Below are 27034 nucleotides of genomic sequence, written 5' to 3'. Positions count from 1 at the left end.
CAAAAATCTAATCTATTTCTGAACATTATAAAAAACATAATAAATTATATTTAAAAATATGTAATTAATATTATTTAAAATATGAAAGTGATACATGTATTTACATGTAAGTAAATTGATTGATAATTACTAATTGCTTTTATTGAAATTTACGGATATTAACTAGAGAATTCAGAATCAATGTAAATCATATTCAAAATAACTAATTTAAGAATCTCTTAATTGATTTAAGAACTGAAAATTTAAATAGTAAAAAGAATATAATTTTTCAATTTAAGCCATTTTTGAAGAATGTATACTAATTGATTTCTGAACTCTTCAATTATCCATGACCATCCATATATTTTAACTGTCATTTATTTATTCAATTATATACATTATATTATATTTAATTATTTCATTACGCTTGTATTATATTAAAAGACAAAATCGAAATATATACATATTTATTTATCTCAATTTTAATTTCAAAAATCGCAGTTTTCTATTTTCGAAAATTTAAATAAATTTGTAACATTTTATATATCTATTTTATAACATTAATCTCATTGAATTTTATTTAATTTATTAAAATAAATCAATCTTTGCAATAAAATTTGTATCTTTGAAATAAAATTCAGTGTTATTAGATATTTTAAAAAAAAATATATAAAAATTCAAAATATTGTTTTATGTTTTCTAAAATACTCTTTTCTATTTTAGTATTTCTAAGAAGATTTGAAAAAAAAGGGGAATTAAATATATTTTGGAATAGATTTATTATTGTATTAATTTTCTGACTGATAATTACTAAGCTTTAAATATTACTGACTGATAATTACTAAGATTTAAATATTAAAAATATAAATGTGAATTAGATATTAAAGATATAAATAAATAAGTTCATGAAATTATCTGAAAATTTCATAAAGCAGATTTTAATAGATCATTATTTTTACCTATCATATTATTATTACTATACCTATATATTATTATAAAGAAATATTTATTTCAATAAAATTATATATCTATTATATACTCATCAAATATTAAAATTTTGTTTTTTTCTTAGTTTTTAAAAAAAAATTAATTGTTATTTGTCATCTTGCAATATATATTTATTAATTAGTATTTATTAATTAATTACATTTTTTAACAAGTTCAATAGTAAATATAAAATAAATTGTTAATGTTTCGAGAAAAATTAATTTTTTTAATGTTAAATACAATTTAATTATTTTTAGATAATTTTTGTTATGATTTGTCTTATTATATCCTATCTCTTGACGAATAATTTAAGTATTATTTCTAGTATTTTTTTCTCCAAAATAATAATATTAATAGATAAATAGATATTTTTAAAAATAGATTTTGAGATATTTTTAGAAGATTAGATAGAAAATCTTTTCTTGTAACTTAAAAATAAATCGATATTTAATAAACAAATGTAAGAAATATGTGATATTAAATAAAAAATAAAAATATGAATTAAAATAATTGTTTGAATTATTGAATTTTTTATTTAAATCTATGTTAATATATTTCTATGAATATTTCAATATGTAATGTTTGAAAAATTAAATTATAATATAATTTGATAAAATATAATTTGAAAATTAATTTTATCTCATTAATATTGATATCAATATTGTAAAAATTGCAAAAATAGTCTTTTTCGAAAATTATGTTATAGAAATTTTTTGTTTTTTAAATTTATATAAAAAATGATTTTTATAAAAATCATATAGTAATGACAAAATGATTTTTTTATTCATTATTATTGGCTTAATAATATTAATCTTTTTAGAAATCAAAACAATAAGAATTACCAAAATATGAGTATTGTATGAACAGATTTGCTTTAATTTAAAATATAGAAACTTTTAATCAATATTTATCAAATATAATTATATAATTTTTATTTTGTTGCATAATTGTATAATAAATTTTCTTCGTATTTATAAATAATGAAATTAGATTAACCTATTATTCTTATCAACAACCAATGATATGATTGAATGAATATTATAAATCAATGAATTATTATAAAATGTTCAATTTAAATTAAAATTATTTAAATTAAAATCAAAAATATATTTTAATTTTGAATGACGTTATATGAAATTAACAGATGTATGATTAATAGATAGTAGGTGATTAATAGATGTGCGCGTGCGCGCGTGTGTATTATTTATGTTTATATAATATAATATATATATTATATCATATTTATATATATATATATATATATATATATATATATATATATATATCAATTAGCAGGAGAAAGTTTGTAGACAAAATTAATAAATCGGTAATAATATATTAAATAACAGAATAAATTCTAATATAAATCAAATAATACAATATTCAAATAATACAGAAATACAAATATTTTTATGCGAACATTATACATCTCTATAATTTATGTTATAATTAAAATTAAAATATAGTTAAAAATAAGTTCCTAATTAATAATTTAATAAATTTGGATAATTGAGATTTTATTTTATTGTGATAAAATTATTTGTATTTTTATGTTTATTTGAATATTATTATTCTATTTTAATATCATTCTCTTTTTTTTTTTTAATTTTATGAATTTTATTTATGAGAAGAATAATGAAAAAAATAATCATATATTACAGAAAACATTTCATTCTTTTTATATAATTACAATATAATAATAGAAATTATTATTTGTTATGTATTAATAAAAATCATTCATAGGTTTAAATTATTGCCATTTTTATCGTATTGAATATTGAATATTTATTTTTTCATTTAACATTAATTTTATTTAATTAATTAATTTAATATTAATTATTGAAAAGTATCGTCATTTATTTTTCTAATGAATATTTTTCTAATCGTTGTTAAATTGTGAAATTTATATATATATATATATATATATATATATATATATATATATATATATATATATATATACTATTTTAAGAATATATCATTCTTTTTTTTATATTCATGAAAAAATACACGGATACATTAATTATCCGATAATGATTAATTCATTATAAAAGTTTTTTATTATGTATATTATATTATTATATTTTTTACATATGTATATTAAATCTTATTAAGATTATTATTTCATTATGATTATATAATGATAATAATAAAACAACGAACATTAGTAAAAAAAACTAAGAAAAAGAAGAATGATATAAAAGAATAAGGGAAAGCCAATGTAGTTTATAAAGTTCTACAAAGAGCGAGGAGCAAAGAGAAACGCAGAGGAGAGGAAACGGGCTATTGCGCCATCAGGAAGTGGCTCACCACTTACACGACTATAGTTAACTATACTCCAACATAGAGGTTTGTTCTCATTCTACGACAGGCAGACAAACTTAACGCATTGAAATAAAGATAGAATATAGATAGTTAAGAGTAATGTGATGAGAAGGACAGGAAATCATAGGATTAGTAATTATCTTGATATATATGAATATTAATTATCCAAAAAATACATTTACAATCAAAACTAATATCACAATTCTAATATTCATGAAGTCTATATATGATTTTGTTAATATGTAAATACATAATTCTTTTACTAATATTATGAAATTCGGTTTTTCTTCATGTTCATAATTTTCATGTTGTTTATCTACTTATATACATATTTATATATTTACTTATTTGTTTTTAATTTTTTTTTTAAATTCATTGATTTATTTATTCATTCTTTCATTTTTTCATTTCTTCATCTGTACATTCATTTATTCATTTCTTCATTTTTCACTTTTTTATTTATACATTTTTTTTATTATTCATAATTCAAAAGTAAAAATTGGAAAAATATTATTAATTAAAACAATCTGACATTTTTAATCAAAATATATCAAAATCTATTTTGTAAACTATTTTGTAAATAACATTAAATTTATAACAATAAAATATTTTAATCTAAGTTACTAAATTCACTATATTTTAATATAAGTAACTAAATTTAGAAAATAATGTTAAGTAAGTAACATAAAGGCTCAATTATATTTATAATTTGTAATATTTGTATTTTTCATAAAAAAAATATTTAATTTTAAGTTTGCAATATTGTTATGGAAAAGATATAAGATATTGTATAATTATATATAAATAATATAAATATATATATATATAATTATATTAATAATCATTAAATATTTAATGACTTTTTTTTCAATGAATGACTTTAAATTTTTAAATATTCATTATGTTTCATTCAGTAATTACGATTTAAATATATTATTTATATATATATATATATATATATATATATATATATATATATATATATATATATATAATGTTTACATATAAGATATATGAATAAAATTCTAATAATTTAAATATTCTTCATTATGAAAGCAAAAAAAATATAATGTAATATAATACAATGTATTGTTTTATATATTTTATTATTAAAATATTACAAACATTCATCTAATTGTTATTTCACATTTATTATTTTTACGATTTAAAATAATTATAAATAAATACTTGAAATTATTTTAAATAATTTATGAATGACAAAATTATATATAATTATAATTTATATTTATATTCTTGTTTCTGTTTTAATTAATTATAAATCAAACGTTATTTAATTTTTTCAAAAATCCATATTATGCATATTATTTAAAATTGGGTGCATATATAACTTAGTACGGTCCTGTTTAAAATCCATTCACAGAATGAACGTACCGCCTTGTATTCTGTTCATGTACTCACTCAGTAGTGTCATGGAGGTAACATGGCCGAAGAGACGCGCCTAGTTCGCGTTGAAGAAAGATTAAAGATAAAAATTGGTACGAAAATTTATTAAAAACATCGTTTATTAAGAACGTGAAATTTCTAAAAATTATATGATGTGTTAATATCACAAAATGTTGTTATTTAAAAAAATGCAATGTGTTCTTATACGCGTGCTACTTGTTTGGGATTCATTTGGGATGTCACTAAATTTGATTTCTTTGATTTTATTATTTAAATGGAAAATACTATTTTATAAGTCATTTTATGATTTCTTATATATATTTGATAAATTTTTTATACAATTATATGAGAGTGATATTTATGCTAAATTTTACGTGATCAACACGTAAGCGTACATTTTCGACTCCTACGCATCGTTGTCTCTATACAAATATATGCTTCTCGTTAGTTAATACTAAAAGGAATTGATTATTTTCATTAGTGTAATAGAAAATCATTATTTGATATTAATTAAATTCGTCACAATTAATAATTACATGTTTCTTTCTTTTATTATTTTAATGATAAATGTATCAAGAATTTGTTTTGCTTCTGACATAGTTTTATACACATTATACACATTAGTATGACAGTATAAATTTTATGAATACAAAAATGATATTTTTTGTATTAGATTTTTCTTATATATATTTTTAATCTATAATTAATAATATTGTTAATAACTTACTTATATTTTCTTAAATTTTATATAATTTTTAAAATAAAATATTGTGCTATATGTTATAAAACTATTATGCTATAAAATATATTAATTAAATATTATTAAAAAAATTCAATTATTATTTTTCTAATAAAATATTTTTTATAAATTTGATTATTATTTGTTAAAATGTTGCTAAAACATTCTAAATTTATTAATGTTTAATTAATATAATATAATATATAATTAAAATATTTTCTCATTAGTTATTGATATTTTTATGAGATTCTTATAAATCAATTTTATAAGAAAAGATTTTTGATATTTCAGTAGTTTGTATTTTTTGTTTTTATGGGATAAAATGTGAAATTCCATTTAATTTGTAAGTGAAAAATTAGTTAATTAATATAATTTTTTATAAATATTAAATATTTATTTATAAAAAAGTTTAATGAATTGCATTTAGGTGAGGTAAAAAATTTACAAAGCAGAAATCATGGATCTCCTGGTGCAAGAGATGTATATTGTGTATTATCTCTTGATCAAGAAGAAATATTTAGAACAACAACAATGGAAAGGACTCTCAAGTAATTTTTAATTTTATTTATATAAGCTGTTTTATACTCTTAAAAATGTAAATATATATAAAATGTTTCTTTTTTTTAATATAGTCCATTTTTTGGAGAAGAATTTCAATTTGAAGTGCCTAGAAAGTTTCGTTATCTTGGGATTTATGTTTATGATCGCGATAGACATTTAAAACAAGATAAAATTTTGGGTAAAGTAGCAATAAAAAGAGAAGATTTGACAACTTATCATAATAAAGAACATTGGTTTCCATTGAGACCAGTTGATGCTGATTCTGAAGTGCAAGGTAAAGCACATTTGGAACTTTCTCTCCAATCTCAAATTGGACATGCTCAATCTAAGCTTACAGTAAGGTAATTCAATTTAATAAATAATTACAAAATAAATATAAATGAATTATAAAACAATTATAAAATAGTATTATATTGAATATATAAATATTATTTATATACACACACACATATATATATATATTATAAAATATTATTTAATATTTAAGATAAAATAAATCATATGAAACATTTAAAACATTTTTATTAAAAATGTCATCTTTATTAAAAACATATTTCTAATAGATACAATAATCATGATTGATTTTTATAGGGTTATAGAATGTAGTGAATTAACTATTAAAAATGGTGGCTGTGATCCATTTGCAATTGTTACAGTCATCTATAGTAATGGTAAACAAGTATTAAAACGCACAAAAATTAAAAAAAAAACAATATCTCCATATTTTAATGAAACATTTATTTTTGAGGTAAAATTAAATAAACTAATTTAAAAAATATTTATATATCATTATAGTCAAATTATGTTTTATATAAAAGTTTGATTTATATAAAACAATATTTCTTTTACAATTATTTGATTTATTTATTATAAAATTTTATTTATAGCCAGAAATAACAGAATCTAAAGAAAAAGATATTTCCCATTATTCTCTTGAACATGGAGAAGTGAATGAAGTAGTTGTAGGTTTATGGCATGCATCTTCAGGAATGGGAGAACAGCCAGCTTTTCTTGGTGAAGTTAGAATTACTTTAAGAGGCCTACAAAAACAATCAACTAATTCAACAACTGCATGGTAATTCCTATATTTTTCAAATATTTTAAATTATTTAAAAATAACATTTAATGTTACAATAAAATAGAAATTATTATTAACATTTCTATTGGCATATAAAAATTTATAATTACAAAAAATAAATTTAATTGTCATTATGTTTTATTACTAATAGGTATTTTTTACAACCTAGAGCAGTAAAACATCGTCCAAATAAAATTTCAAATAGTTCCACATCACCTGGCGTACTTCCAGGTTTAGGATCTCTGCGGTTAAAAATACATTATACAACTGATCATGTTTTTCCATCAGCAATGTATGATAGACTTAGAAATTTGTTGTTACAAAGTGTTAATATTCAACCAATAACATCTTCTGCCGTTTATATTTTGGGAGAAATTGTATCAAGTAAAATGGAAGCAGCTCAACCATTAGTTAGGGTATTAGTACATTATGGTCAATTGGTTTCTGTAATGAGAGCTTTAGCTAGTCATGAAATTTCTAAATTAACGTAAGTAAATAAAATTATTTTTAAATTATATATTTACTATTTATTATTGTATTTATTGTATTTATGCAGAATGATCATTATGAAAATTTATAATATAATGATTATATATATGTATGTGTGTGTGTGTGTGTATATTTTTAAATATTATTTATACATATATATAATGTAATTGTTATTTTTATTAAAGTGATCCAACAACAATATTTCGTGGCAATACATTAGTAAGTAAGATGATGGATGAAGGTATGAGATTAGCAGGTCTTCACTATTTACATAATACTCTTCGACCAGCTATGAAACAAGTTTTTTTAGAGAAAAAATCATGTGAAATAGATCCAACAAGAGTAAAGGATGCAAATACGATTCAAACTAATTTAACAAATTTAAAGGTATGCAAAATTTAAAGAAATATTTTTATGTTAAATATCTTATTATTATGTTGAATAGTTTAATTATATATTTATGTGATTTAATAGGAATATGTTGAGAGAGTGTTTATTGCTATTACAACATCTGGTGTACGATGTCCATCATTAATGTGTGAAATGTTTTGGTGCTTAAAAGAACTTGCAGCAACACATTTTCCAAAAAATAAAGAAGTAAGATATTCAGTCATCAGTGGATTTATTTTTTTAAGATTTTTTGCTCCTGCAATATTGGGTCCAAGATTATTTGATATTACTACTGAACAAATTGTAAGGCTGATATTGAAAAAAAAAATAATATCGATAATTTATAATTATAAATTGAAATATATTATTATTTATTTTAGGATTCTCAGACTAATAGAACTTTAACATTAATTTCTAAAACAATTCAAAGTCTAGGAAATTTAGTAAGTTGTAGAGGAGGAGCAGGTAGTGTTTGTAAAGAAGAATATATGGAATGCGTGTATAGGTATACAGAAATAAATATTATTTTAAAACTTGGTTTATAAATAAATAGATTATATAAATATTTTTCAGAGAGTTTTATACAGAAAAGCACATACAAGCAGTTAAACAATTTTTAGAATTAATATCAACTAGTAGTAATAGTAATATTGCAAAACAACGAACAAGTACTCAACAAGAACAACCAATTGTATTAAAAGAAGGGTATGTCTAATAATTATGTTAACATATTAGATTAATGTATCTTTATTATATTTCTATTTTTTTTTTCATAATAATTTATAATTTTATATAAATAATTTTTATATAATAATTTTCATTATAATCAATTAAAAAATAAACAAGCTCGTCGATGCAGATAAGCAAGTTTTATTATGTAATTATTTTTCGCACATTTAATAATTTTGAACTTAAACAAAAACCTGCCTAGATTGATGGCGATTTGCGAATTTGAAAGATGAAAAAATGATTATCACGATTCTTTTGCATATTTTCTAAAATATTTTCAAATTCAAATATTGTAATGTTTAGATGAGTAAATAATAGCTACAAAAAACATTCACGCAATTAAACTTGCTCGTCTATATTGGGCTTTCAATAATTGCAATGATTATGATAAATTAAAATTTAAAAATATTTTAATTTAATTATTATTATATTATATTATATATTTCTTTATTATTAAATATTAAATTTAATAAATTAAATTAAAATAGTTTTATTCAAATAAATATAATTATTGCTAATAAAAAGTATTTATAATAGAATATATTTTCTCTTCATGCATACTACTGATTGTAAGAAGAGGTTTGTAATAGTATTTTATTTTTAATTTAAAAATTTTTCAAATATAAACTTACCATTTTTGTTATTTACAGAGTAATGATTAAAAGGGCACAAGGTAGAAAACGCTTTGGTCGGAAAAATTTTAAACAAAGATATTTTAAGCTTACTACACAGGATTTGTCTTATTCAAAAACAAAAGGTATCTTATATTCTATATCTTTAAATAATAGATTAATTTTCAAAAATATTTTTAAAGAATTATATATTTGACATTATATTTCGTAGGCAAAGAACCTTTATGTAAAATACCACTTGAAGAAATATTGGCAGTTGAAAAACTTCACGAAGATTCTTTTAAAATGAAAAATATATTTCAAATTATTCAATCACAGAGGGCATTATATGTTCAAGCAGGAAATTGTGTAGAAGAAAAAGAATGGATTGATATTTTAACAAAAATTTGTCGTACAAATAGTAATCGATTAGAAAAATATCATCCGAGTGCATATATTAATGGCCATTGGCTTTGGTATGTTATTTGGCATTATTTTAATTGATATATCTTTCAAATTCATTAATAAATATTGCTTATAGTTGTAAAGCAGTAGCAGAAATTGCTCCAGGATGTAGTGAAGTATCATCGGGAGTAGAAGCTGGATTGCGTATGGTTTTAGATCCAGATCGAGATTTGCAACGAATACATTCTTTAATATTTACAAATATGCCACGTCTCGAAACTTTAATGAGTGCATGTGAGTGTCAAGCTGTTTATGGGGCTAATGATATGTGTATTATACCGGGTGGTGGATCTCCTATAGAAGATGTGCCATCTTGTTTTAAAACTTTAACTGCATTAAGAGAAGCTGCATACGCTTTACAGCACGAACATAGAGCTTATTTTAGGAGATTAGCACGTGATACTAAATATGGAAGCAAGTAAGTTAATTAAAACAAACTAATATATTTTTTAACTATAATCTCACAACTATAATTAAATTATATGTATATTTAATATATAATATAAAATATCTAAAATATTCTATCTATTATAGACAAGCTCCAATTGGAGATGACAATTACCTTCATTTAGCTGCAAGAGCTGGATTTGAAGGTCAATTAACAAAACGTGCTTATGAAATAGATAATCTAAATCACTACATAGAATCAGATCATTGTTATGACAGCGGACTTTCTAGACGAATAGAGGATCAACAATCATATGATGAAACATTTAGAAAACGTCTAGATTCTGGTTCAATACACCGTAGGTATGAAAACGAAAATAATATACTACGACGATATGAAAATAATACCGAAATTATTAAAAGTATTCAGAATGATCTCAAAACATTTGATCATAGTCTAAATAATACGTTTAGAACAGATAATTCTGAAAAAAATGTAAATTTAGAAAACAATAGAATTTTAGATAATTCAAATGTTTTAGCAATAGATGAAATTAATATTTCTAGTACATTACATTCAAGAAAGTTCAATAGCTATGATCATACTAAAATATTAAATGAATGCACAGTAACAAAGTTCAAAGGTGATAAATCTGATATATCTTGTAATTCTATAAATGATCATACTAATTAATTCAATTAAACTTTGAAGATGAAAATATGTTCCTATAAAGTTTTTTAAGATATTATTTCATATGTTCATATTATTCATATCAAGATAAATTGTAGTGATTATTTCTTGCAGATATATACAGTATATATGGTTTAAGTGTATGTATCAAATATAATTCAAACTAAATTATATTTAATTTGAAACATGAAAAAGCTATATGAAAAGATATTATTTAAAAACAGAATTAAGATTTTGTATAGTATAATTTTATTAATTATAATATTTTAAAATTATTAAAATTTTCAAATGTTATCTACATTTTAAAGAGTAAATATTTAAATGAAATGAAAATGATATCATTTAGAAGTCTATTTCTTTAAAGTTCAAAATTGGTATATAAAATATTTGATGATAAAAATAATACAATGTATATATACATTGATCAATAACATAAAAAGTATATCATATGTTATACATACATTTTTGCTATTGTTGAAAAGTATAATAGTTTAAATGTTTATTATTGATTCATTATATATTGTTATCATTAATCATTTTGTTAGATTTTATATTATTTCTTTTCTCTGTTTTGGTAAAATATTATAAAATTATATTATAAAATTAGGTAAAATATTTTAAAAGAAATTATTTGACTCAGATATTAAAAAGTCAATAACAGATATTAAAAAGTCTTCAAAAAATATTTTTACAGAACTGTTTTTTTTAAATAATATGTTAATATCAATGATTAATTGAATTAATTCATGTTAAAGATAAATTAATTTGAGCTAAAAATAAAATTTTCTATAACATAATCTTCCCTCTAATTAAAGGCAATTAGCTACTAATTATTTCATGATAATAAAACTGTGTTAATAAAATATCAAATTTCGTTATTGTTCAGATTTGAAAACAACTATATATATTTGTGAAATAAAGCGAACCAATTTCTTTTTTTATTTTTATTTTGATTCTGTTTTTATTTCACAGATATGCAAAATACATTATCATCATACCGCGGTTAATAATTTAATTAATTAATTACATGTTATTAATATTGATTAATAATATTAGTGGCTTCTAATGATAGATTTGTATACAAACACAGTGCAATCATGATTTATAGCATTAAATTAATTAGTAATTGAATTATTTTATGAACATATATGTATATGAATATTTTATGAACATATATGTATTCAATGAATTTTCATATATGCAAAATTTTTAAAATCTTTATTTATAATATAATTAAAATTGTTTAATTATTTATTTTGGTTAAACTTTTTTTTGCTGAACATAAAATTTTTTATTTTTTTTTTTTTGTCATCTTATGGTATTTGATAAGTATAATCCTATATAATCCTATAATAAAAATATAATAATTTTATATAAATTTATATATAAATATAAATTTTAAATAATTTAAATATATTAAATATAAATTTTAAATATATTATGTAATATATATATTGTGCAGAAATCATCTCATCAAACTTTATTACATTTAACTTGTTTGAATTGGTATATTGGTTTAACATGTATCTAATTAGATTAGATTTTTTTTTTATGAAATATTGTGTAATGCTTTCATTCAAAATGTAATCTATTTCACTGATACTATTTGTTTACAGTTAATATGAATAATGATTCAATATATAAATTGAAGCATTGAAACATTGAAATATGATACATATATAACACGAGCAAATATGAAGTTAAAATAAGATATAAAATATTTATAATAATGTTCAAAAGTTTTGTTACAATTAAAATTTTTATTATTAGATTATACTTGTTAAATATAAAAAAAAAGCTAAAAATTTTATGCCCACCAAAATGAAATTTAATTAATAATCTTATTTCTTTTTATTTTAATTTAATTTCCATTTAAATTTAATTCTCAGGTTTTTCTTATTTTACGTTATTTTCTTCATATATCATCTATATCTTGTTAAAATAAATTTGCATAATACTGATCAAATTTCATTGAAATCTTTTTTTTGAATTTGTTGCTTTGAAAAATAATTTCAAAATTTCTGATAAAAAATACTTTAATTGATATAAAAAAACCTATATATTTTGATGTAATCTATTTAAACATATTTAATTTGCTTATTCTGGATAGAATATAAAAGATCAATTGATATAAAAGATTAGTTGAATCAATATTACTCAAATTTATCTTTGTTGAAAAATATTTTTACTTAATATATTCAATCTTCCCATTCTCATTTTATATTATATTTTTAGCAGAAAAACTGTGATTAAATTATTTAAACTCTTACTTGATTCCATTTTGATTTCTATTTTTTATAATCTCTTAAATCATTGTTATTTTCTTAAATAATTTAAATTAGCTTTAACATTTATTTTATTTCTCACCATTATATTCTTTTATTAATTTTTTAAAATTAATCCAAGAAAATTTTATAATATTTATAATTTGTTTATAAAAAATGTCAAAATTTTTTAACATATTTTCACTATATTAAATCAAATCTCTAATATTACATTAATGAATTATAAAAAAAAATTAAAGAACAGTTATAAATAAAAATTTAATATAGTTTATATTTGTTACAAATTAATTTTTTTAAAAATGCAATTTATTTTCAATAAAAAAGTATTAAAATTTTTTTGTTTCTAATCTATTAATTTAAAAATTATTTTTAAATTAAATACTCAATCTGATTATATAAAAAAAACTTTTATTTTATAAATAAAATTAAGCGTGTTAAACAAAAATTTAAAAAAACTTTACATTTGTAATTATTATAAATCATATTGATAGCTAATAGCAACAATAAATGACAATAATGTAATTAAAAAATATCTATAATTTATCTTTATTTTGAGATTATCAACTTCAAGTTGTTTTGATTTTTTCTTAATATATAAAAAAATATTATAATAGACATTTATATATTTATTATTTTATTTGAATTTTTTCTATTACATTAATTATGACAATGATATTTAAATTATTTATCTAAATTTTTTTAATTAAAAAGTTCTAACAATCGAATTTGTTCAAAATTGTTAAATTATTGAATGAATTTGAAACAAAGAATAAAAATCAGAAAATAAAAACTGAATTATATATAAAGAAAAATATAAATGTATATAATAAATAATGCAATTCTTTGAAGTATTTTTCACATTAACATAATCACATTCTAATAATAATTTTATTTATGAATATTTATAAATAATGTTAGTTAAATATATATATAATAATAAAATATATTCTAAATAATTATTAATTGAAAATATATAAATACAATATAAAATAAATAATAAAATAAATTAATATCAAAAAATTATATAAATTATAATAATTATATCAACACATAAAATAAAAAATAAGTAAATAAATAAAAACTGTAATTTATATAAAATTATACTTGTAATCATACATTCAAAATAATTAAGTACTAAAATTAAAGTAATTTTTAAACTAATGAATTTAAAATATTTCAATTTAATAAACATTTTTAAAAATTTTTTTAAAAGATATTTAGGAATAAAATTATAATTATTAGTAAATATATGTTACTAATAATGTAAAACTCAAAGGATTTCTTAATTTTATTTATGAATATTATTTAAATATCATTGTTTGTACATTAAAAGAAGTATATAAACCTCACAAATGTTTTAAAATTTCATTTCATTCAAAATTATTAAATTTTGTAATAAATATTATCACCAAAGTTAAAAATTTATAATATTATGTTGTAATTGGTATAGAAGATTTTTGTCTGAATATGTAAAATTCTTATAAACAATCTAGAATTCAAATCATAATCAAGTAAAAATTGTCTGTGACAATTTTTTAATTTCTTTATAGCTTTTTTTCATATCTATAAACAGTATAATAATTTTTAAAGAGCATAATATTATTCATTTTAAATTAACTAGAGATATTGTAAATATAGACAACTTGTATTCATTTTTTATAATAAAAATATTAGTATTTTATATACAATACAAATCTATATATTATATTTGACTTATTTTTATTTTTATAAGTCTCATTTTGAATCAAAATATTTTGTCAAATCTTAATTTTTTTTCGTAAAAAAAAGTATCTATATATTATATTTGACTTATTTTTATTTTTATAAGTCTCATTTTGAATCAAAATATTTTGTCAAATCTTAATTTTTTTTCGTAAAAAAAAGTATCCTTTTAATATATTTTCTTTTTTAATGTTTTTAAAGTTTCATTCATTTAGCTAATATTATAAATATTATAAAACTCTCTTCTATTTTACTTATTAAATTTTTCATTTCAACAGTATTAAATTTTTAAAATATTAATTAAACTTATAATGTTTCTGAATCATTTCTATTGTTTATAAAATTTGTAATCAACAATTGCTTTCCACAAAATTATAATAAAGATTTTTTTATGTAATGAAAATTTTTTTCTTTTCATATAGGCACAAATTATATCTACTATTAAAAATATTAAAAATTTTAAATTGAATTAATAAAAATTAAAATTAAAAAACATTATTTAATGTTTTTCATTGATTTTGTTATAACTAAAATACTAAAACCATCACAAATATGTATTCTCCTTTACTAAGCTAATAAATGCATTGTTATTCATCATTAATTTTTATATTATTTATTTACAAATAACTTGATGTTACATCACAATATATTTCATCACAAATAAATTTTGAAATATCGAATTATTATGAATTAAATAACAATAAAACAACTTATATTAATAATATATAGCGTATAACTTCAGAAAGAAACATTATAAGTTAAATTTTTTATTAATCAATCAATTAATATTATTTGATTAATATAAATGGTATGTATATTATAGAAAAAAAATATTTATTAAAATGAGTAGAAATTTATTTAAAAAAAAACTATAACTAAAAATAATTTTGAAAAATTAAAAATAATTTCAAAAATTGAAACCTTAAACATAAAAAATAAATTGGAAATAGAATTTTTATTAATATATTTGAATCTTATAATTAAATTGTTCATACTATAAATATATATATAATTATAACAAAACTATTTATTTTTAATTATAAATAACTCATTGTATATTTAATAATACATTTAAAGTTTTTAATAAAACCAAAAACATTATAATATAAATATTTAATAAATATAATAATTTCAAATACAAAATGTTCAAAAGTAGATAAAACTTTAAAAAATGATTCCAAGAAATTAAAATAAACACAAAAATTCATATGCAAAAATATTCATTCAAGTTTATTTTTCAAGTCATGTAGCATTTAATTTTGGATTAAATGAAATAAAATATGATAAAATGGATTTTTTTTTTGAAAGATAAAATCACCATCCTGTACACAAAATTACATTAATTAAATAATTTAAAAAATAAACTTTAATATTTTTGCATAATAATTTTTATATTTGCTTTTTTTCTTATTATATTTTCAATTTTCTATCTATTTTATGTGAATATATTAAATTTATATTTTAAGTTACAGCTTCACAATAAATATAAAAATATAAAAATAATAACGTTTGTAAAAATAATAACGTTGTAACATGTAATTTTATTTTATTAATTACAATAATATTTAAATCTGAATATTATATAATAACATAAATGAAATATTTTTATAATAATTTTTATAATAATAATTAGAATTAATAGTTAACATCAGGCATGAAATAAATTTCTTTTTTTCTTAAATGAATAAAATTAATAATAAAATAAATATACAAAAATTTTTATTATACAAATTACAACACTTAAACTAAATATACTGTACAATTTTTTTATATATATTGTTGACTCTCCTTTAATGAGGAGTTTTCATTTATTTATGCATACATTTTTATTAAATTAATTGCTTTTTTAATTGCATAAGTTCATTAATAATAAAAATATACAATGCGCAATGTTTTAAGAATTAATTCAAATACTTCTAGTTATCATGCTAAAATATGATATTTCACTGCAATAAAATCTTTTCTATTTATTTATTTATATTTTATTCTAAAAAGATCTATATATATATATATATAAGATCTATATATATATATATATATAAGTATAATAATGAATTGTATTATCAATAGATTAAATTAATAATCTCATTATTAGATAAATATATTATAATCAATATTCATTAAAACATATTGCATATTTAATGTACAATTTTTATTTATGCATACATTTTTAATCAAATTATTGTTTCATTTATATTTTTATAAGATTATAGTACTTCTATTTAATGTTATATTTCTAATAATTAGTAATATTTGTATAATTCTAATTTTTAGATGCTTGTAAAAAGAAGCAAAATACATACTATACATTGTATAGTAGTTTGAATATTAGGAAAATACAATATTAATTATAATATAATTTTTATACGCTGAAATCAAATAATACAATATAAATACAAAATCAATATAAATAATATTTAATTTGTAAATAGTAGCATGATAAATATTGTTTTAACAATGGTTTCCAAATTTGTATGCTTAATGTAATTTACAGAAAAAAATATGTGTATAAAATTATAAATTATATATATTATATATAATTATATTAATTTTTTATGTTAAACTTCATAAAATTTTCATCTAATTTATTTTTATTCTTATTCCATTCTTTTAACTGTGTACTGATTTATAAATAGATATATATATCTATTGAATTGCATTTATTGAAAATCTTATATTGAAAATATTGGAATGAATACATATTGTTTGTATTTTTATTTATATTTTCTCAAAGGATATATCAGGTCTGATTCCAAATGAATATATTTATTTCAAATAAATATACAAAATTTTCTTAAATATATCTATTTAAATATTTTTAAATATATGTGATTTTATACATATAAGTATAATATGTTTTTAATATAATATATTTGTAAATAGATATTATATTTTATTATTCAAACAACTTATAATTATAATTTTGTTTTTGTTTTGATTGTTTTTGAATACTTATTTTAAGTTAGCTTGATTATTATTTTTTATGAATATAGATAAGACTGCTCTTTAATAAAATTTTATTTATGCTTTATTTAATTTGTTGAATATTGGTTACTACAAAAATTAGTGACTAATATTATTCATTATTATAAAAAATACATACATATAATTGTAATAATTTTATATGATTTAATTTTTTGAGGCTGCAAAACTTATAGTCAATTTTTTTATTACAAATTTTATCTTTTATATTTATAAGTTATTTTCAAAATTTATTATATATCAGAAATTGATATCCAACAATTTTCTTTTCAAAAAATATATATGCAATAGTAATTGTCATATAAAATATTTTATAGAATAAACTAAAAATTAACCAAATAAAAAAAAAGAAATGAGCCAGCAAAAAAGTCAGAAAAAGAAAAAGTATTATATATTTTTTGCAATAGTTTAATAAATAAAATAATCTATTTAAATCAAATAAATTAATAATTTTCTAATGTGTATTTTAAATATATTAATAGTATTGTTATATATGTATGAATCTCATTCAGAGTTTTTTTAAAATTAAATATTAAATATAAATAATTTATAAATATACATGCATACACGCGCGCGCGCGCGATATACATATAATATTTATATATCACAATTTATATATTTTATTTTATAGTATAAAATTTTCTTTCAAATTCAATATTATTGTAAATAGAATTAACATTGAATTTTTCATTATTTTTGCATATAATGTTACTATTAAATTGCAATTAAATTAAAAAATAATTATAAAATGAATATATATTCATATTCATATATTCATATTATATATATTCATATTCATATATGTAAATATATATATATATATATATCAATGCAATGTCTAAATATAAATATAATAATAAATTTTTAAATATATACATGAATTAGTTATATTATAAATTTATAGATTTTTAAAAATTTTTTTAAATTTTATAATAAAAATTACAAATTTTTTTCGAAAATTTTTAAAAGTAAAATTTTTTATATGTAAAAAATTAAAATATAAATATTTTAGATATAATGTACATATTGCAAATATACATACGTTTTTATATAAGAATATAAATATCAATATAATTCAAAAATAGAATAAATTTATTATAAAAAATTTTATTTTTTATTATAAAAATCAATATTATACAAAAATATTTGTTTTGTATTCTTTATTGATGTATATTAATTTTTTATACAAATAATATTATTTGTGTTATGTTCCTTTCATTAATAAATTATTTTTAATTATTAGAATAATAAATTTAAAATTTTTGTTTAATATGTTTCATAATATATTATCATGTTGGATATTTAATACAATAATATTATATTCATTTTAATATTCTTATTATTTGAACAGATTTATGATTTTGTAACTTAGGTTTAATAAGATGAATTTCTAAATATAAATAAAATCATATGATCAAATTTGAGGAAATACAATCGAATTCCAAAAATATTATAAATTTTCTATATAAAAAATTATTTGTTAACTGTGGAATACAACAATAAAATACTTGTAACCTTTTAGATCAAAATAAAAAAAAAATGAATTCAATTTCATAAAAAGTTAAAAATTTACTTCGTATAATTCGTTTTCATAAAAATAAATAAATAACAATATTAATTATCTCCAAAAATGTTGTCATTTTATGAAATGATGCAAATATTATTAATTCATAACAATTTGTTAAACAATAATTAAGCTTACGATTTACAATATATATCACGTGATTTAGTTCATTTACATACTGTATTTTATCTCGTTAAATATATATTACATTAATATACATATTACAATATCTAATATAGCTATATTGATATAAAATATTTTTCATTTTTGATGAAATAAAATTTAATTTAATAATATCTAACTTTTTAATAAATATTATGTATTTAATAATAAGATATGTGTGTTCATATAATATATATATATATTATATATTATATTATATAGAAAAATTAGAAATTTGTAAATTGTGGTTTTTTTTTACTATGCATATAAAAATTACTTATTGCTAATATTTTCATAAATTAAATCATATTCAACATTATGAATATATTATGAATATATAAAATAAATAGTTCATATTATGTAGCTTTTCTTATATAAATATTTTATTGCATATCTTTAAAAATTTTAAACATAAGAAAGGAAAATAAAACTTAAAACTTAGATCAAAGAAATGTTCAAGTGGGATTTTCTTCTTTTCACTCATCGTTCTTTTACTAGGGATTTTCGTACTATGTCAACACTTGTTGAAGTCATTACAAATCAAATTATTATAGAGGCGGTTCTGTGTTCGACTTTTTAAAAAGTTAACTTTTCGTGTTTATTTAATTATAAAAAATATAAGTATATTTCCTGGTGCAGAAGATGTCTGGTGATGTTCAAGCAAGAAAACGGAAAGAGAAGAAACGTAAAAAGGGTAAAAAAATAGGCTACTGAAAGTGTGAGAAAATTATAATTTAACTTTCGTATTTATTAATACAAAAAACGAACAGTATTTTTATTAATTTTTTTAAATTATGAAAAAAATTTATAGATTAAAAATTGTATATTAAATTTCTTTCTTTTTTTAATTTTCAAAATATATAAATCATATTAGATACAAATACTGTATATGTATATATGTATATATATAGAGATTATTTAGAATATCTTTAGTATTTATAGAAATTATTTTAACGGACAGATATTAAATATAATAATTAATATATAATTAAAATAATATATTTGTACAATTTTTATTGTATAGCTTATTTGCAAATTTAAATAATTAAATATTACATAATAGATATACATATATATATTAAGTACATGTATATATACATATATATATATATAATTTACATGACATATCACATTTCATAATATACTTTAAATATTAAACAATTGCTTTAATAATTATCTGACAATTATTAACTATTGCACAATTGCTAAAATATTTTGCGAATTATTTTAATATATATATTTAATAATAGAAAATAATCCGAATTTGTTAAATATCATGAGTAATACTATATAATTCATTTATTATTATTCAAATTAATGAAATTTTATTAAGATTCGTGAGCTTTATAACTTTTTATGAAATTATAATAATATAATTTTGTATATAATTTTTTGTTTATTTTTATTTGAAAATATAAAATTATTAATTTTTATTTAAAATTGTTTTTTTATATAAAATAATGTATTTTCATATTTTAAAAATTTTATATTTAATATAAAATTATTTATTAAATATTATATTTAAAAGTTATATATTATATTTCAAATTGGTTATAATATCACAAAAGTATTATTAGTATAATGTTGAATACGAAGTCTTAGATATTTTGAGGCATATTTGGCAATGTTACTGAAATTAGAAAATACAGGGTCTTAGAAGTTTGATCAGCCTAGCTTTTGACTTTCAAAAATAGATCTATATTATCCAGTCCGAAAACATTTTCCGCTAATTTATTTATATATTTTACATATTTTTAAAATATTGCAATTTATGATATAAATATTTATATTTTGAATTTGATTAATAAATATATGAAATATAATTATCATTTTTATTACATATAACACAGTATAGTACATACAATACATAAAAAATAAAGATTAATATAATAAGTACGATAATATATGTATATGTATTAATAATATTATATTAATATATAATATATATTTTTTATAAATGTATATTATTGAATATTATATATAAAAAAATATAAAAAAAATTGTATCATAAATTAAAAAAGTAATAATACTTTATTTATATCATTTTCAAGTGTTGTTATTTTCATTATATCACAAACTTTATTGTAAAAGAAGAAGTTTTCCTAGAAGAATAATTATTTATAAAAATAATATCATGAATAATAATAATTATTAACATTAATATCGCATCTCTATCACTTTTGTAAGAAATATTTAACAAATATGTATATATATGTAAGTCTATATATAAAATATATATATATGGTTATTAATTATTATATTATATTGTTATATATAAATATATATCAAAAATGTATTGAACAAATGTATAATAAAACAAAAAACTTTTTGATATTTTTACTGATTATTTGATTTTTTTAAATTATTTTTAGTAATTTAATAAAATTAGTTTAAGAAAAAAGAAAATTTCTTTTATTTTCTTTATTTTAATAACGAATTTTAATAATAAAATAAATTTATTATTTATATTCTTTATTTATATATTTAAAGTTAAACATTTATTAAATTATTTTTTAATTTCTAATTAATATTAAAATATTAATTATAATTTATGTACATACAGTATGCAATAATTTATAATTTTTAATCATTTTTATATTATATTATAATACATAATATATAAATACTTATATTAAGTATTTATTATTTATTAAATTATATAATATATCATCATATTTAGATGAGGAAGATAACATTATACCATCACCTACTCTGGGAAATATTAATGAAAATTTAACAGATAATGTAACTATACATATTTATAAAGAAAGTACCACAGGAGGACATTGGTGTGCTCGAATTATATTCTTTGTCATTTTAACAATGCTTGTGGGTTTAATTGGTATAGTTATTTTTGAGCATAGGGGTACTACAGATAGTAAGTGAATTATATATATATCTTTAATATAAATATACTATTTTCTCTTTATATAATATTACCATATATTTTATGTTATAAGTCAGCACACCATTAGAATCTTCTCGTTGGGCTTTTATATTTGAAGGATGGGTTGATGATTCTGCATTATTATCTAATGAAGAATCACATGATAATGAACATGAAGAAACTAAAGAAATAGAAAAGGAAACAAAAGATGATGAAGATAATAAAAAAACTATAAAAATTAAAATTTCTAATGAAGAAGAAATTCAAGAAGATGAAATATCAAATGAATATGCAGAGGAAGAAAAAGAAACAATAAATGAAAATGAATCAAATGAAGAGCAAAATGTTTTTCAAAGTAAAGAAGGTATTAAAATATAATTAATCCAAACTTAAAATATTTTTACAATTTTTAAATATAATACAAATTTTAATATATATAGAAGAATTAAGCCATGAAAGTGAATATGAAGACAGAGAACAACAAGAAGATATATTGGAAGAAGATATTACACCAGAAGAATTTGATGATATTAATGTGTTAGAAGAAATATACAGTATTAGTACAGAAAAATTTTCAGATGAAAAAAATATTTTATATGAAACAGATAGTCAATTTGATAAAATAATAAAAATGACAAGAAATAAAGATGAAAAATTTGAAAATTTCGTGGATATTCCTGGTGTTAATGAAATTAATGATGATAATTTAGAACCTTTAGAAGAGGTAAAATTAAGATAAAATTAATAAGATATTATTTCTTTGTATGCAAAGTATTTCATTTAAAATTATGATATATATATCTTAATTAATAACTTTTGTTATTAATTATTTTATTAATTATATTGATTGATATTTTTTTATAAAATATATCAAATTATATTAAATAAACTACATACAATAAACATTAAGAAATATGGCTAAATTTGAAAAAATAATTCATAAAACCTTCAGAAATTTTTCTATTCATAAAAAATTAAAAGCATCAAAATATGTATTTTTTGGAACCAACTTTCATCCAAACATTTTTACTTTATTACATTATTATTAAAATAATAATAATAACAAAAATTCAGATAATATTCAGATGGAACACTTTGCATGCATATATATATATATATATAATATCTTTTATTATTTATTAATTTATATCATATTCTTAATAATTTATATAATTAAAGATTTAATATAATTAAATCTTTTCTAAAAATATTTATTTTATACATATTTTAAATATTTTTCATTAAATGAAATAAATTTTGATTTTAAATAAATTAAATATAATGATATTGATATTATATATGCTATAAGATTTGTTCTGTATATTATAATATTTTAATTATAAGATTTGTTTATATTATTCAATTTTATTCATTTCATTAAATTATTTTATTTCCTTTTAGATAAAAATCCTAATTTTTTTAAAAATTTTATTTATTTTCTTATAAAAAATAAAAAAACATTTATTATATTATATTTATTATAAGATGGAAAATTAAATTATTACACATTTTTTAATTAAATTTTATTAATATCTTTTTATATGAAGATTATATGGAAAATATTTAAAAATATATATTTATATTTTTCATTTTATAATTTTTAAAAATTTTTAAAGTATAATATTACATTATTGTTTTTATATTAGGTAGAAAACATAGAACTTGAAGAATATGTTAATGATATAGATATAAAGCCAGAAATAGAAGAAATAGAAGAAGAATCTGCTAATGGTAAGTAAAATATTGTTATATAATAAAATTGAATTACTTATAATTTTGTAAAATTCCTCCATGCTCTTATATATTTTAATATATAAATGTAACATATGAAAAATTATTGTAATTTCTAAATTTTCTTTATTTTTCATTTTATTTTCAAATTTCAATGAAAAATAACATCTGATGATTACAGTGGCTATGAAGTTTGGAGTTGGTGTGGCACTTATTGTTGCTGCACATTTTGTCCTTGTGAAACGATGGAATAATGGTAAATGTTGTAATATTTTTGTTTTACAAATTATATTATATTTGCAGATAGATAAAATTTTGATTTAAATTAAAATTTTTTAATTACCATTTTTATAATGATATAAAAATTATATCATTTTTATTAAATTATCTTTAATATATAATAATATAATATCATACTTTAAATTTTAATATAACTCAATAAATTGAAATTCATTTTAAAAATCATTTAATTTTGTAATTTAATTTTAGAAATATTATATTATTTGTTAAAAATGATACAAGAATATATAAATAAAGAAAAAATTATTATAAATATTTCTAAATAATTATATAATATACTTTATATTTAATCTAATCATATAATTCTTTATTTTATATCTTATACCTGTAAATATAGAGATTAATCATGTTTTTTTTTGGTATTTAGAAGTTATCTTTGTTCAAAATCAATCAAAATTAATTTTATCTGAGAAAAAAAATGTGGAAGAAAAAGTAACTCTGAAAAATAAATTGATTATTCAAGTAGAAAAATATGAAACAGGAGAACAAGATAAAAGTAAAAAAATAGAAACAAAGGAATTTAAGGAAGAAAAAAGAAAAATAGAAATAATAAAAGAACAGACTAGTTCACAACAAAATGATAAGATTGAAGATGAGGAAGAAGAAGAAATAGAAGATGAAGATGAGAAAGAGGAAGAAGAAGAGGAAGAATTAATAGAAGACGAAGAGGAAGAGGAAGAAGAAGAAGAGGAAGATGAAGAAGAAGATGAAGAGGAAGAAGATGAAGAGAAAGAAGAAGATAAATATAAAACTAATAAAAAACATGACAAAATAGATGATACAGAAGAAGAACAAAGAAGAATATTAGAAATAGAAAATCAAAATGAAAAATGGAAAACAAAATATAAAGAAAATAAAAATATTGATAAAATGAAGCAAAAAAATCAAATAGGAATTGAACAAAAAACAATATCAAAAGAAGAAGAAACAGAAGAAGAAGAAATTGAAGATTTTGATGATTCTGAATTGATTGCAAAACTGGAGGCTAGATATGGAAAACTACAAATTATACAAAATGATAATGAAGAAGATAGTGAACATGAAAAAGAAATAAGACCAAGAAAAAACCAATAGTTCAATAATAATATTCAATAATATCAAAACAATAAAAAACATAAAAAATAATCATATTGTGTATATATATATATATATATATTTAATGTGAGAAACAGTTTTAGTTTTATTAAAATTGCAGAATTTATTTCTGTATAATCAATTTATATTTAATATGATAATTGAATTTTGAATGTTTGTTATTATATAATAAAATAATAATAATAATAATTTTCTTTTAATATAAAATAAACTAAATATGATTAATTAAAACAATAAATATTTATAGAAACTGAATAATACATATAAATATATAAGAAAGTATAGATGAAATTATATGAGCATGGAGGATTTTACAATAATTTTTTTACAGTCTTAGATAAAGAAAATATATATTAAATAATCAATTAAATTTTGTATTATACATATAAATATTTAAAAATCTTTTACGAATAAGTAATATTCGTAAAGTGTTCGATGCCGATATTAATTAAATTTTTTAGGTTTATGAACCAGGTGCAAGTAATGGATACATAGCTTTTTTTAATTACGATAACTTATATTATATATGAGGTAAAATTATTTTCTAAAATTTTACCTTTATAATATTATTTTGAAAATTATTAATAAAAAAAAGAATTTAAAGAAATTTTGTATAGCTATTAAGGATAATGTACATAATAATAAAAAAAAAATAAAAGAAAATAAAAATTTTGAGTTTAATTTTAATTAATTATTTAATAAAAAATAAATTATTTATCATCGATTATATTCAAAAATAAAAAGATTACTTGATTGATAAATGAATATTAATTTTCTTCGAATGATTATAAATAAATGATTACAAAGTAATTATATATTAATACTATGTTTATATTAGAATTTATTAATATATATTATTTTTTTATAATATTATAGTTTATTATTATATATAGTTTATTAGAATTAATTATTAAAAGATTAATAAAAAGATTAAAAAAATCCGGCAATGTTTAATTCTCACCTTAAGTTTTGCAATTAAATTTATAGCTTCAGTTTCAATAATTAATTTATTATATTATATGTATTATTGTATATTATAGTTATTTTATTATATCATTGCCATGAAAATATATATTACATAAAGCAAATATTTCATAAAATAACGGGAATGCAAATTAAAGTAATTAAAGTAATTTCTAGAATTATAATGTAGAAATGAGATCACAAATCATAATGAAAATAATTTTGGCAATAATATTCTAAATTCAGTTTTGGACTAGATTATACAACTTCCTTGCCATTGGTTTACGATTCTTACTACTAGTACCCCCACTATTAATCATTCCATATTCCCCTATCGTGTTTTGTCTTACGTTGAATATACATATACAATTATATAAATTTCTAACCTTACGTTTTATTTACATTCCAATTATTTAAAACTTAGACAATAAAAATATTTGATCATGTTTGAAATGATCTTAATTTTATAATAGGTCAATTCTTGTGACATGTTGCACATTTTGTAGAC

The 27034-nt window shown here is 17.6% G+C and overlaps 2 protein-coding genes across 9 annotated transcripts; both read left to right on the top strand.

Moving 5' to 3' along the window:
• On the top strand, positions 1-17385 carry RasGAP1 (Ras GTPase activating protein 1). 7 transcript variants are annotated; one of them, XM_086908483.1, is made up of 16 exons: positions 4706-4787; positions 5862-5982; positions 6067-6336; positions 6587-6743; positions 6883-7070; positions 7225-7560; positions 7748-7949; positions 8037-8255; positions 8333-8457; positions 8526-8657; positions 9219-9260; positions 9332-9438; positions 9525-9768; positions 9834-10175; positions 10292-10503; positions 17117-17385. In XM_086908483.1, exons 1-16 carry the CDS (start codon positions 4733-4735, stop codon positions 17188-17190), a joined length of 2826 nt encoding a protein of 941 aa, XP_086764609.1. In that variant the 5' UTR covers positions 4706-4732; the 3' UTR covers positions 17191-17385. The 7 variants fall into 7 exon arrangements, with proteins under 7 accessions (XP_086764607.1, XP_086764609.1, XP_086764611.1 ...); XM_086908485.1 differs by having other exon boundaries at positions 10292-10507; positions 17117-17258; XM_086908481.1 differs by lacking the exons at positions 4706-4787; positions 17117-17385 and adding an exon at positions 1-106 and having other exon boundaries at positions 10292-11514.
• Positions 17386-19992: 2607 nt separating this feature from the next.
• Positions 19993-26244, top strand: LOC100863908 (uncharacterized). 2 transcript variants are annotated; one of them, XM_086908488.1, is made up of 7 exons: positions 19993-20244; positions 22231-22428; positions 22511-22801; positions 22878-23161; positions 24084-24168; positions 24350-24424; positions 24836-26244. In XM_086908488.1, exons 1-7 carry the CDS (start codon positions 20193-20195, stop codon positions 25540-25542), a joined length of 1692 nt encoding a protein of 563 aa, XP_086764614.1. In that variant the 5' UTR covers positions 19993-20192; the 3' UTR covers positions 25543-26244. The 2 variants fall into 2 exon arrangements, with proteins under 2 accessions (XP_086764614.1, XP_086764615.1); XM_086908489.1 differs by having other exon boundaries at positions 20057-20268.
• The last annotated feature ends 790 nt before the right edge of the window (positions 26245-27034 follow it).

The sequence above is a fragment of the Apis florea genome, unplaced genomic scaffold (genome assembly GCF_048593485.1).
Source record: "Apis florea isolate Af1SG1 unplaced genomic scaffold, ASM4859348v1 contig_3078_pilon, whole genome shotgun sequence".
NCBI lineage: Eukaryota > Metazoa > Arthropoda > Insecta > Hymenoptera > Apidae > Apis > Apis florea.
The sequence above is the reverse complement of the archived record's forward strand: the minus strand, read 5'-3'. Positions and strand labels throughout refer to the sequence as shown.

Coding starts and splice junctions, on each gene's coding strand:
- RasGAP1 (XM_031918819.2), top strand. CDS start 4,733: ATGGCCGAAGAGACGCGCCTAGTTCGCGTTGAAGAAAGATTAAAGATA. Junction 7,950..8,036: donor CTAATTTAACAAATTTAAAG/GTATGCAAAATT, acceptor GTGATTTAATAG/GAATATGTTGAGAGAGTGTT. Junction 8,458..8,525: donor TATATGGAATGCGTGTATAG/GTATACAGAAAT, acceptor AATATTTTTCAG/AGAGTTTTATACAGAAAAGC.
- LOC100863908 (XM_086908488.1), top strand. CDS start 20,193: ATGTCTGGTGATGTTCAAGCAAGAAAACGGAAAGAGAAGAAACGTAAA. Junction 23,162..24,083: donor ATTTAGAACCTTTAGAAGAG/GTAAAATTAAGA, acceptor TTTTTATATTAG/GTAGAAAACATAGAACTTGA. Junction 24,425..24,835: donor TGTGAAACGATGGAATAATG/GTAAATGTTGTA, acceptor TTTGGTATTTAG/AAGTTATCTTTGTTCAAAAT.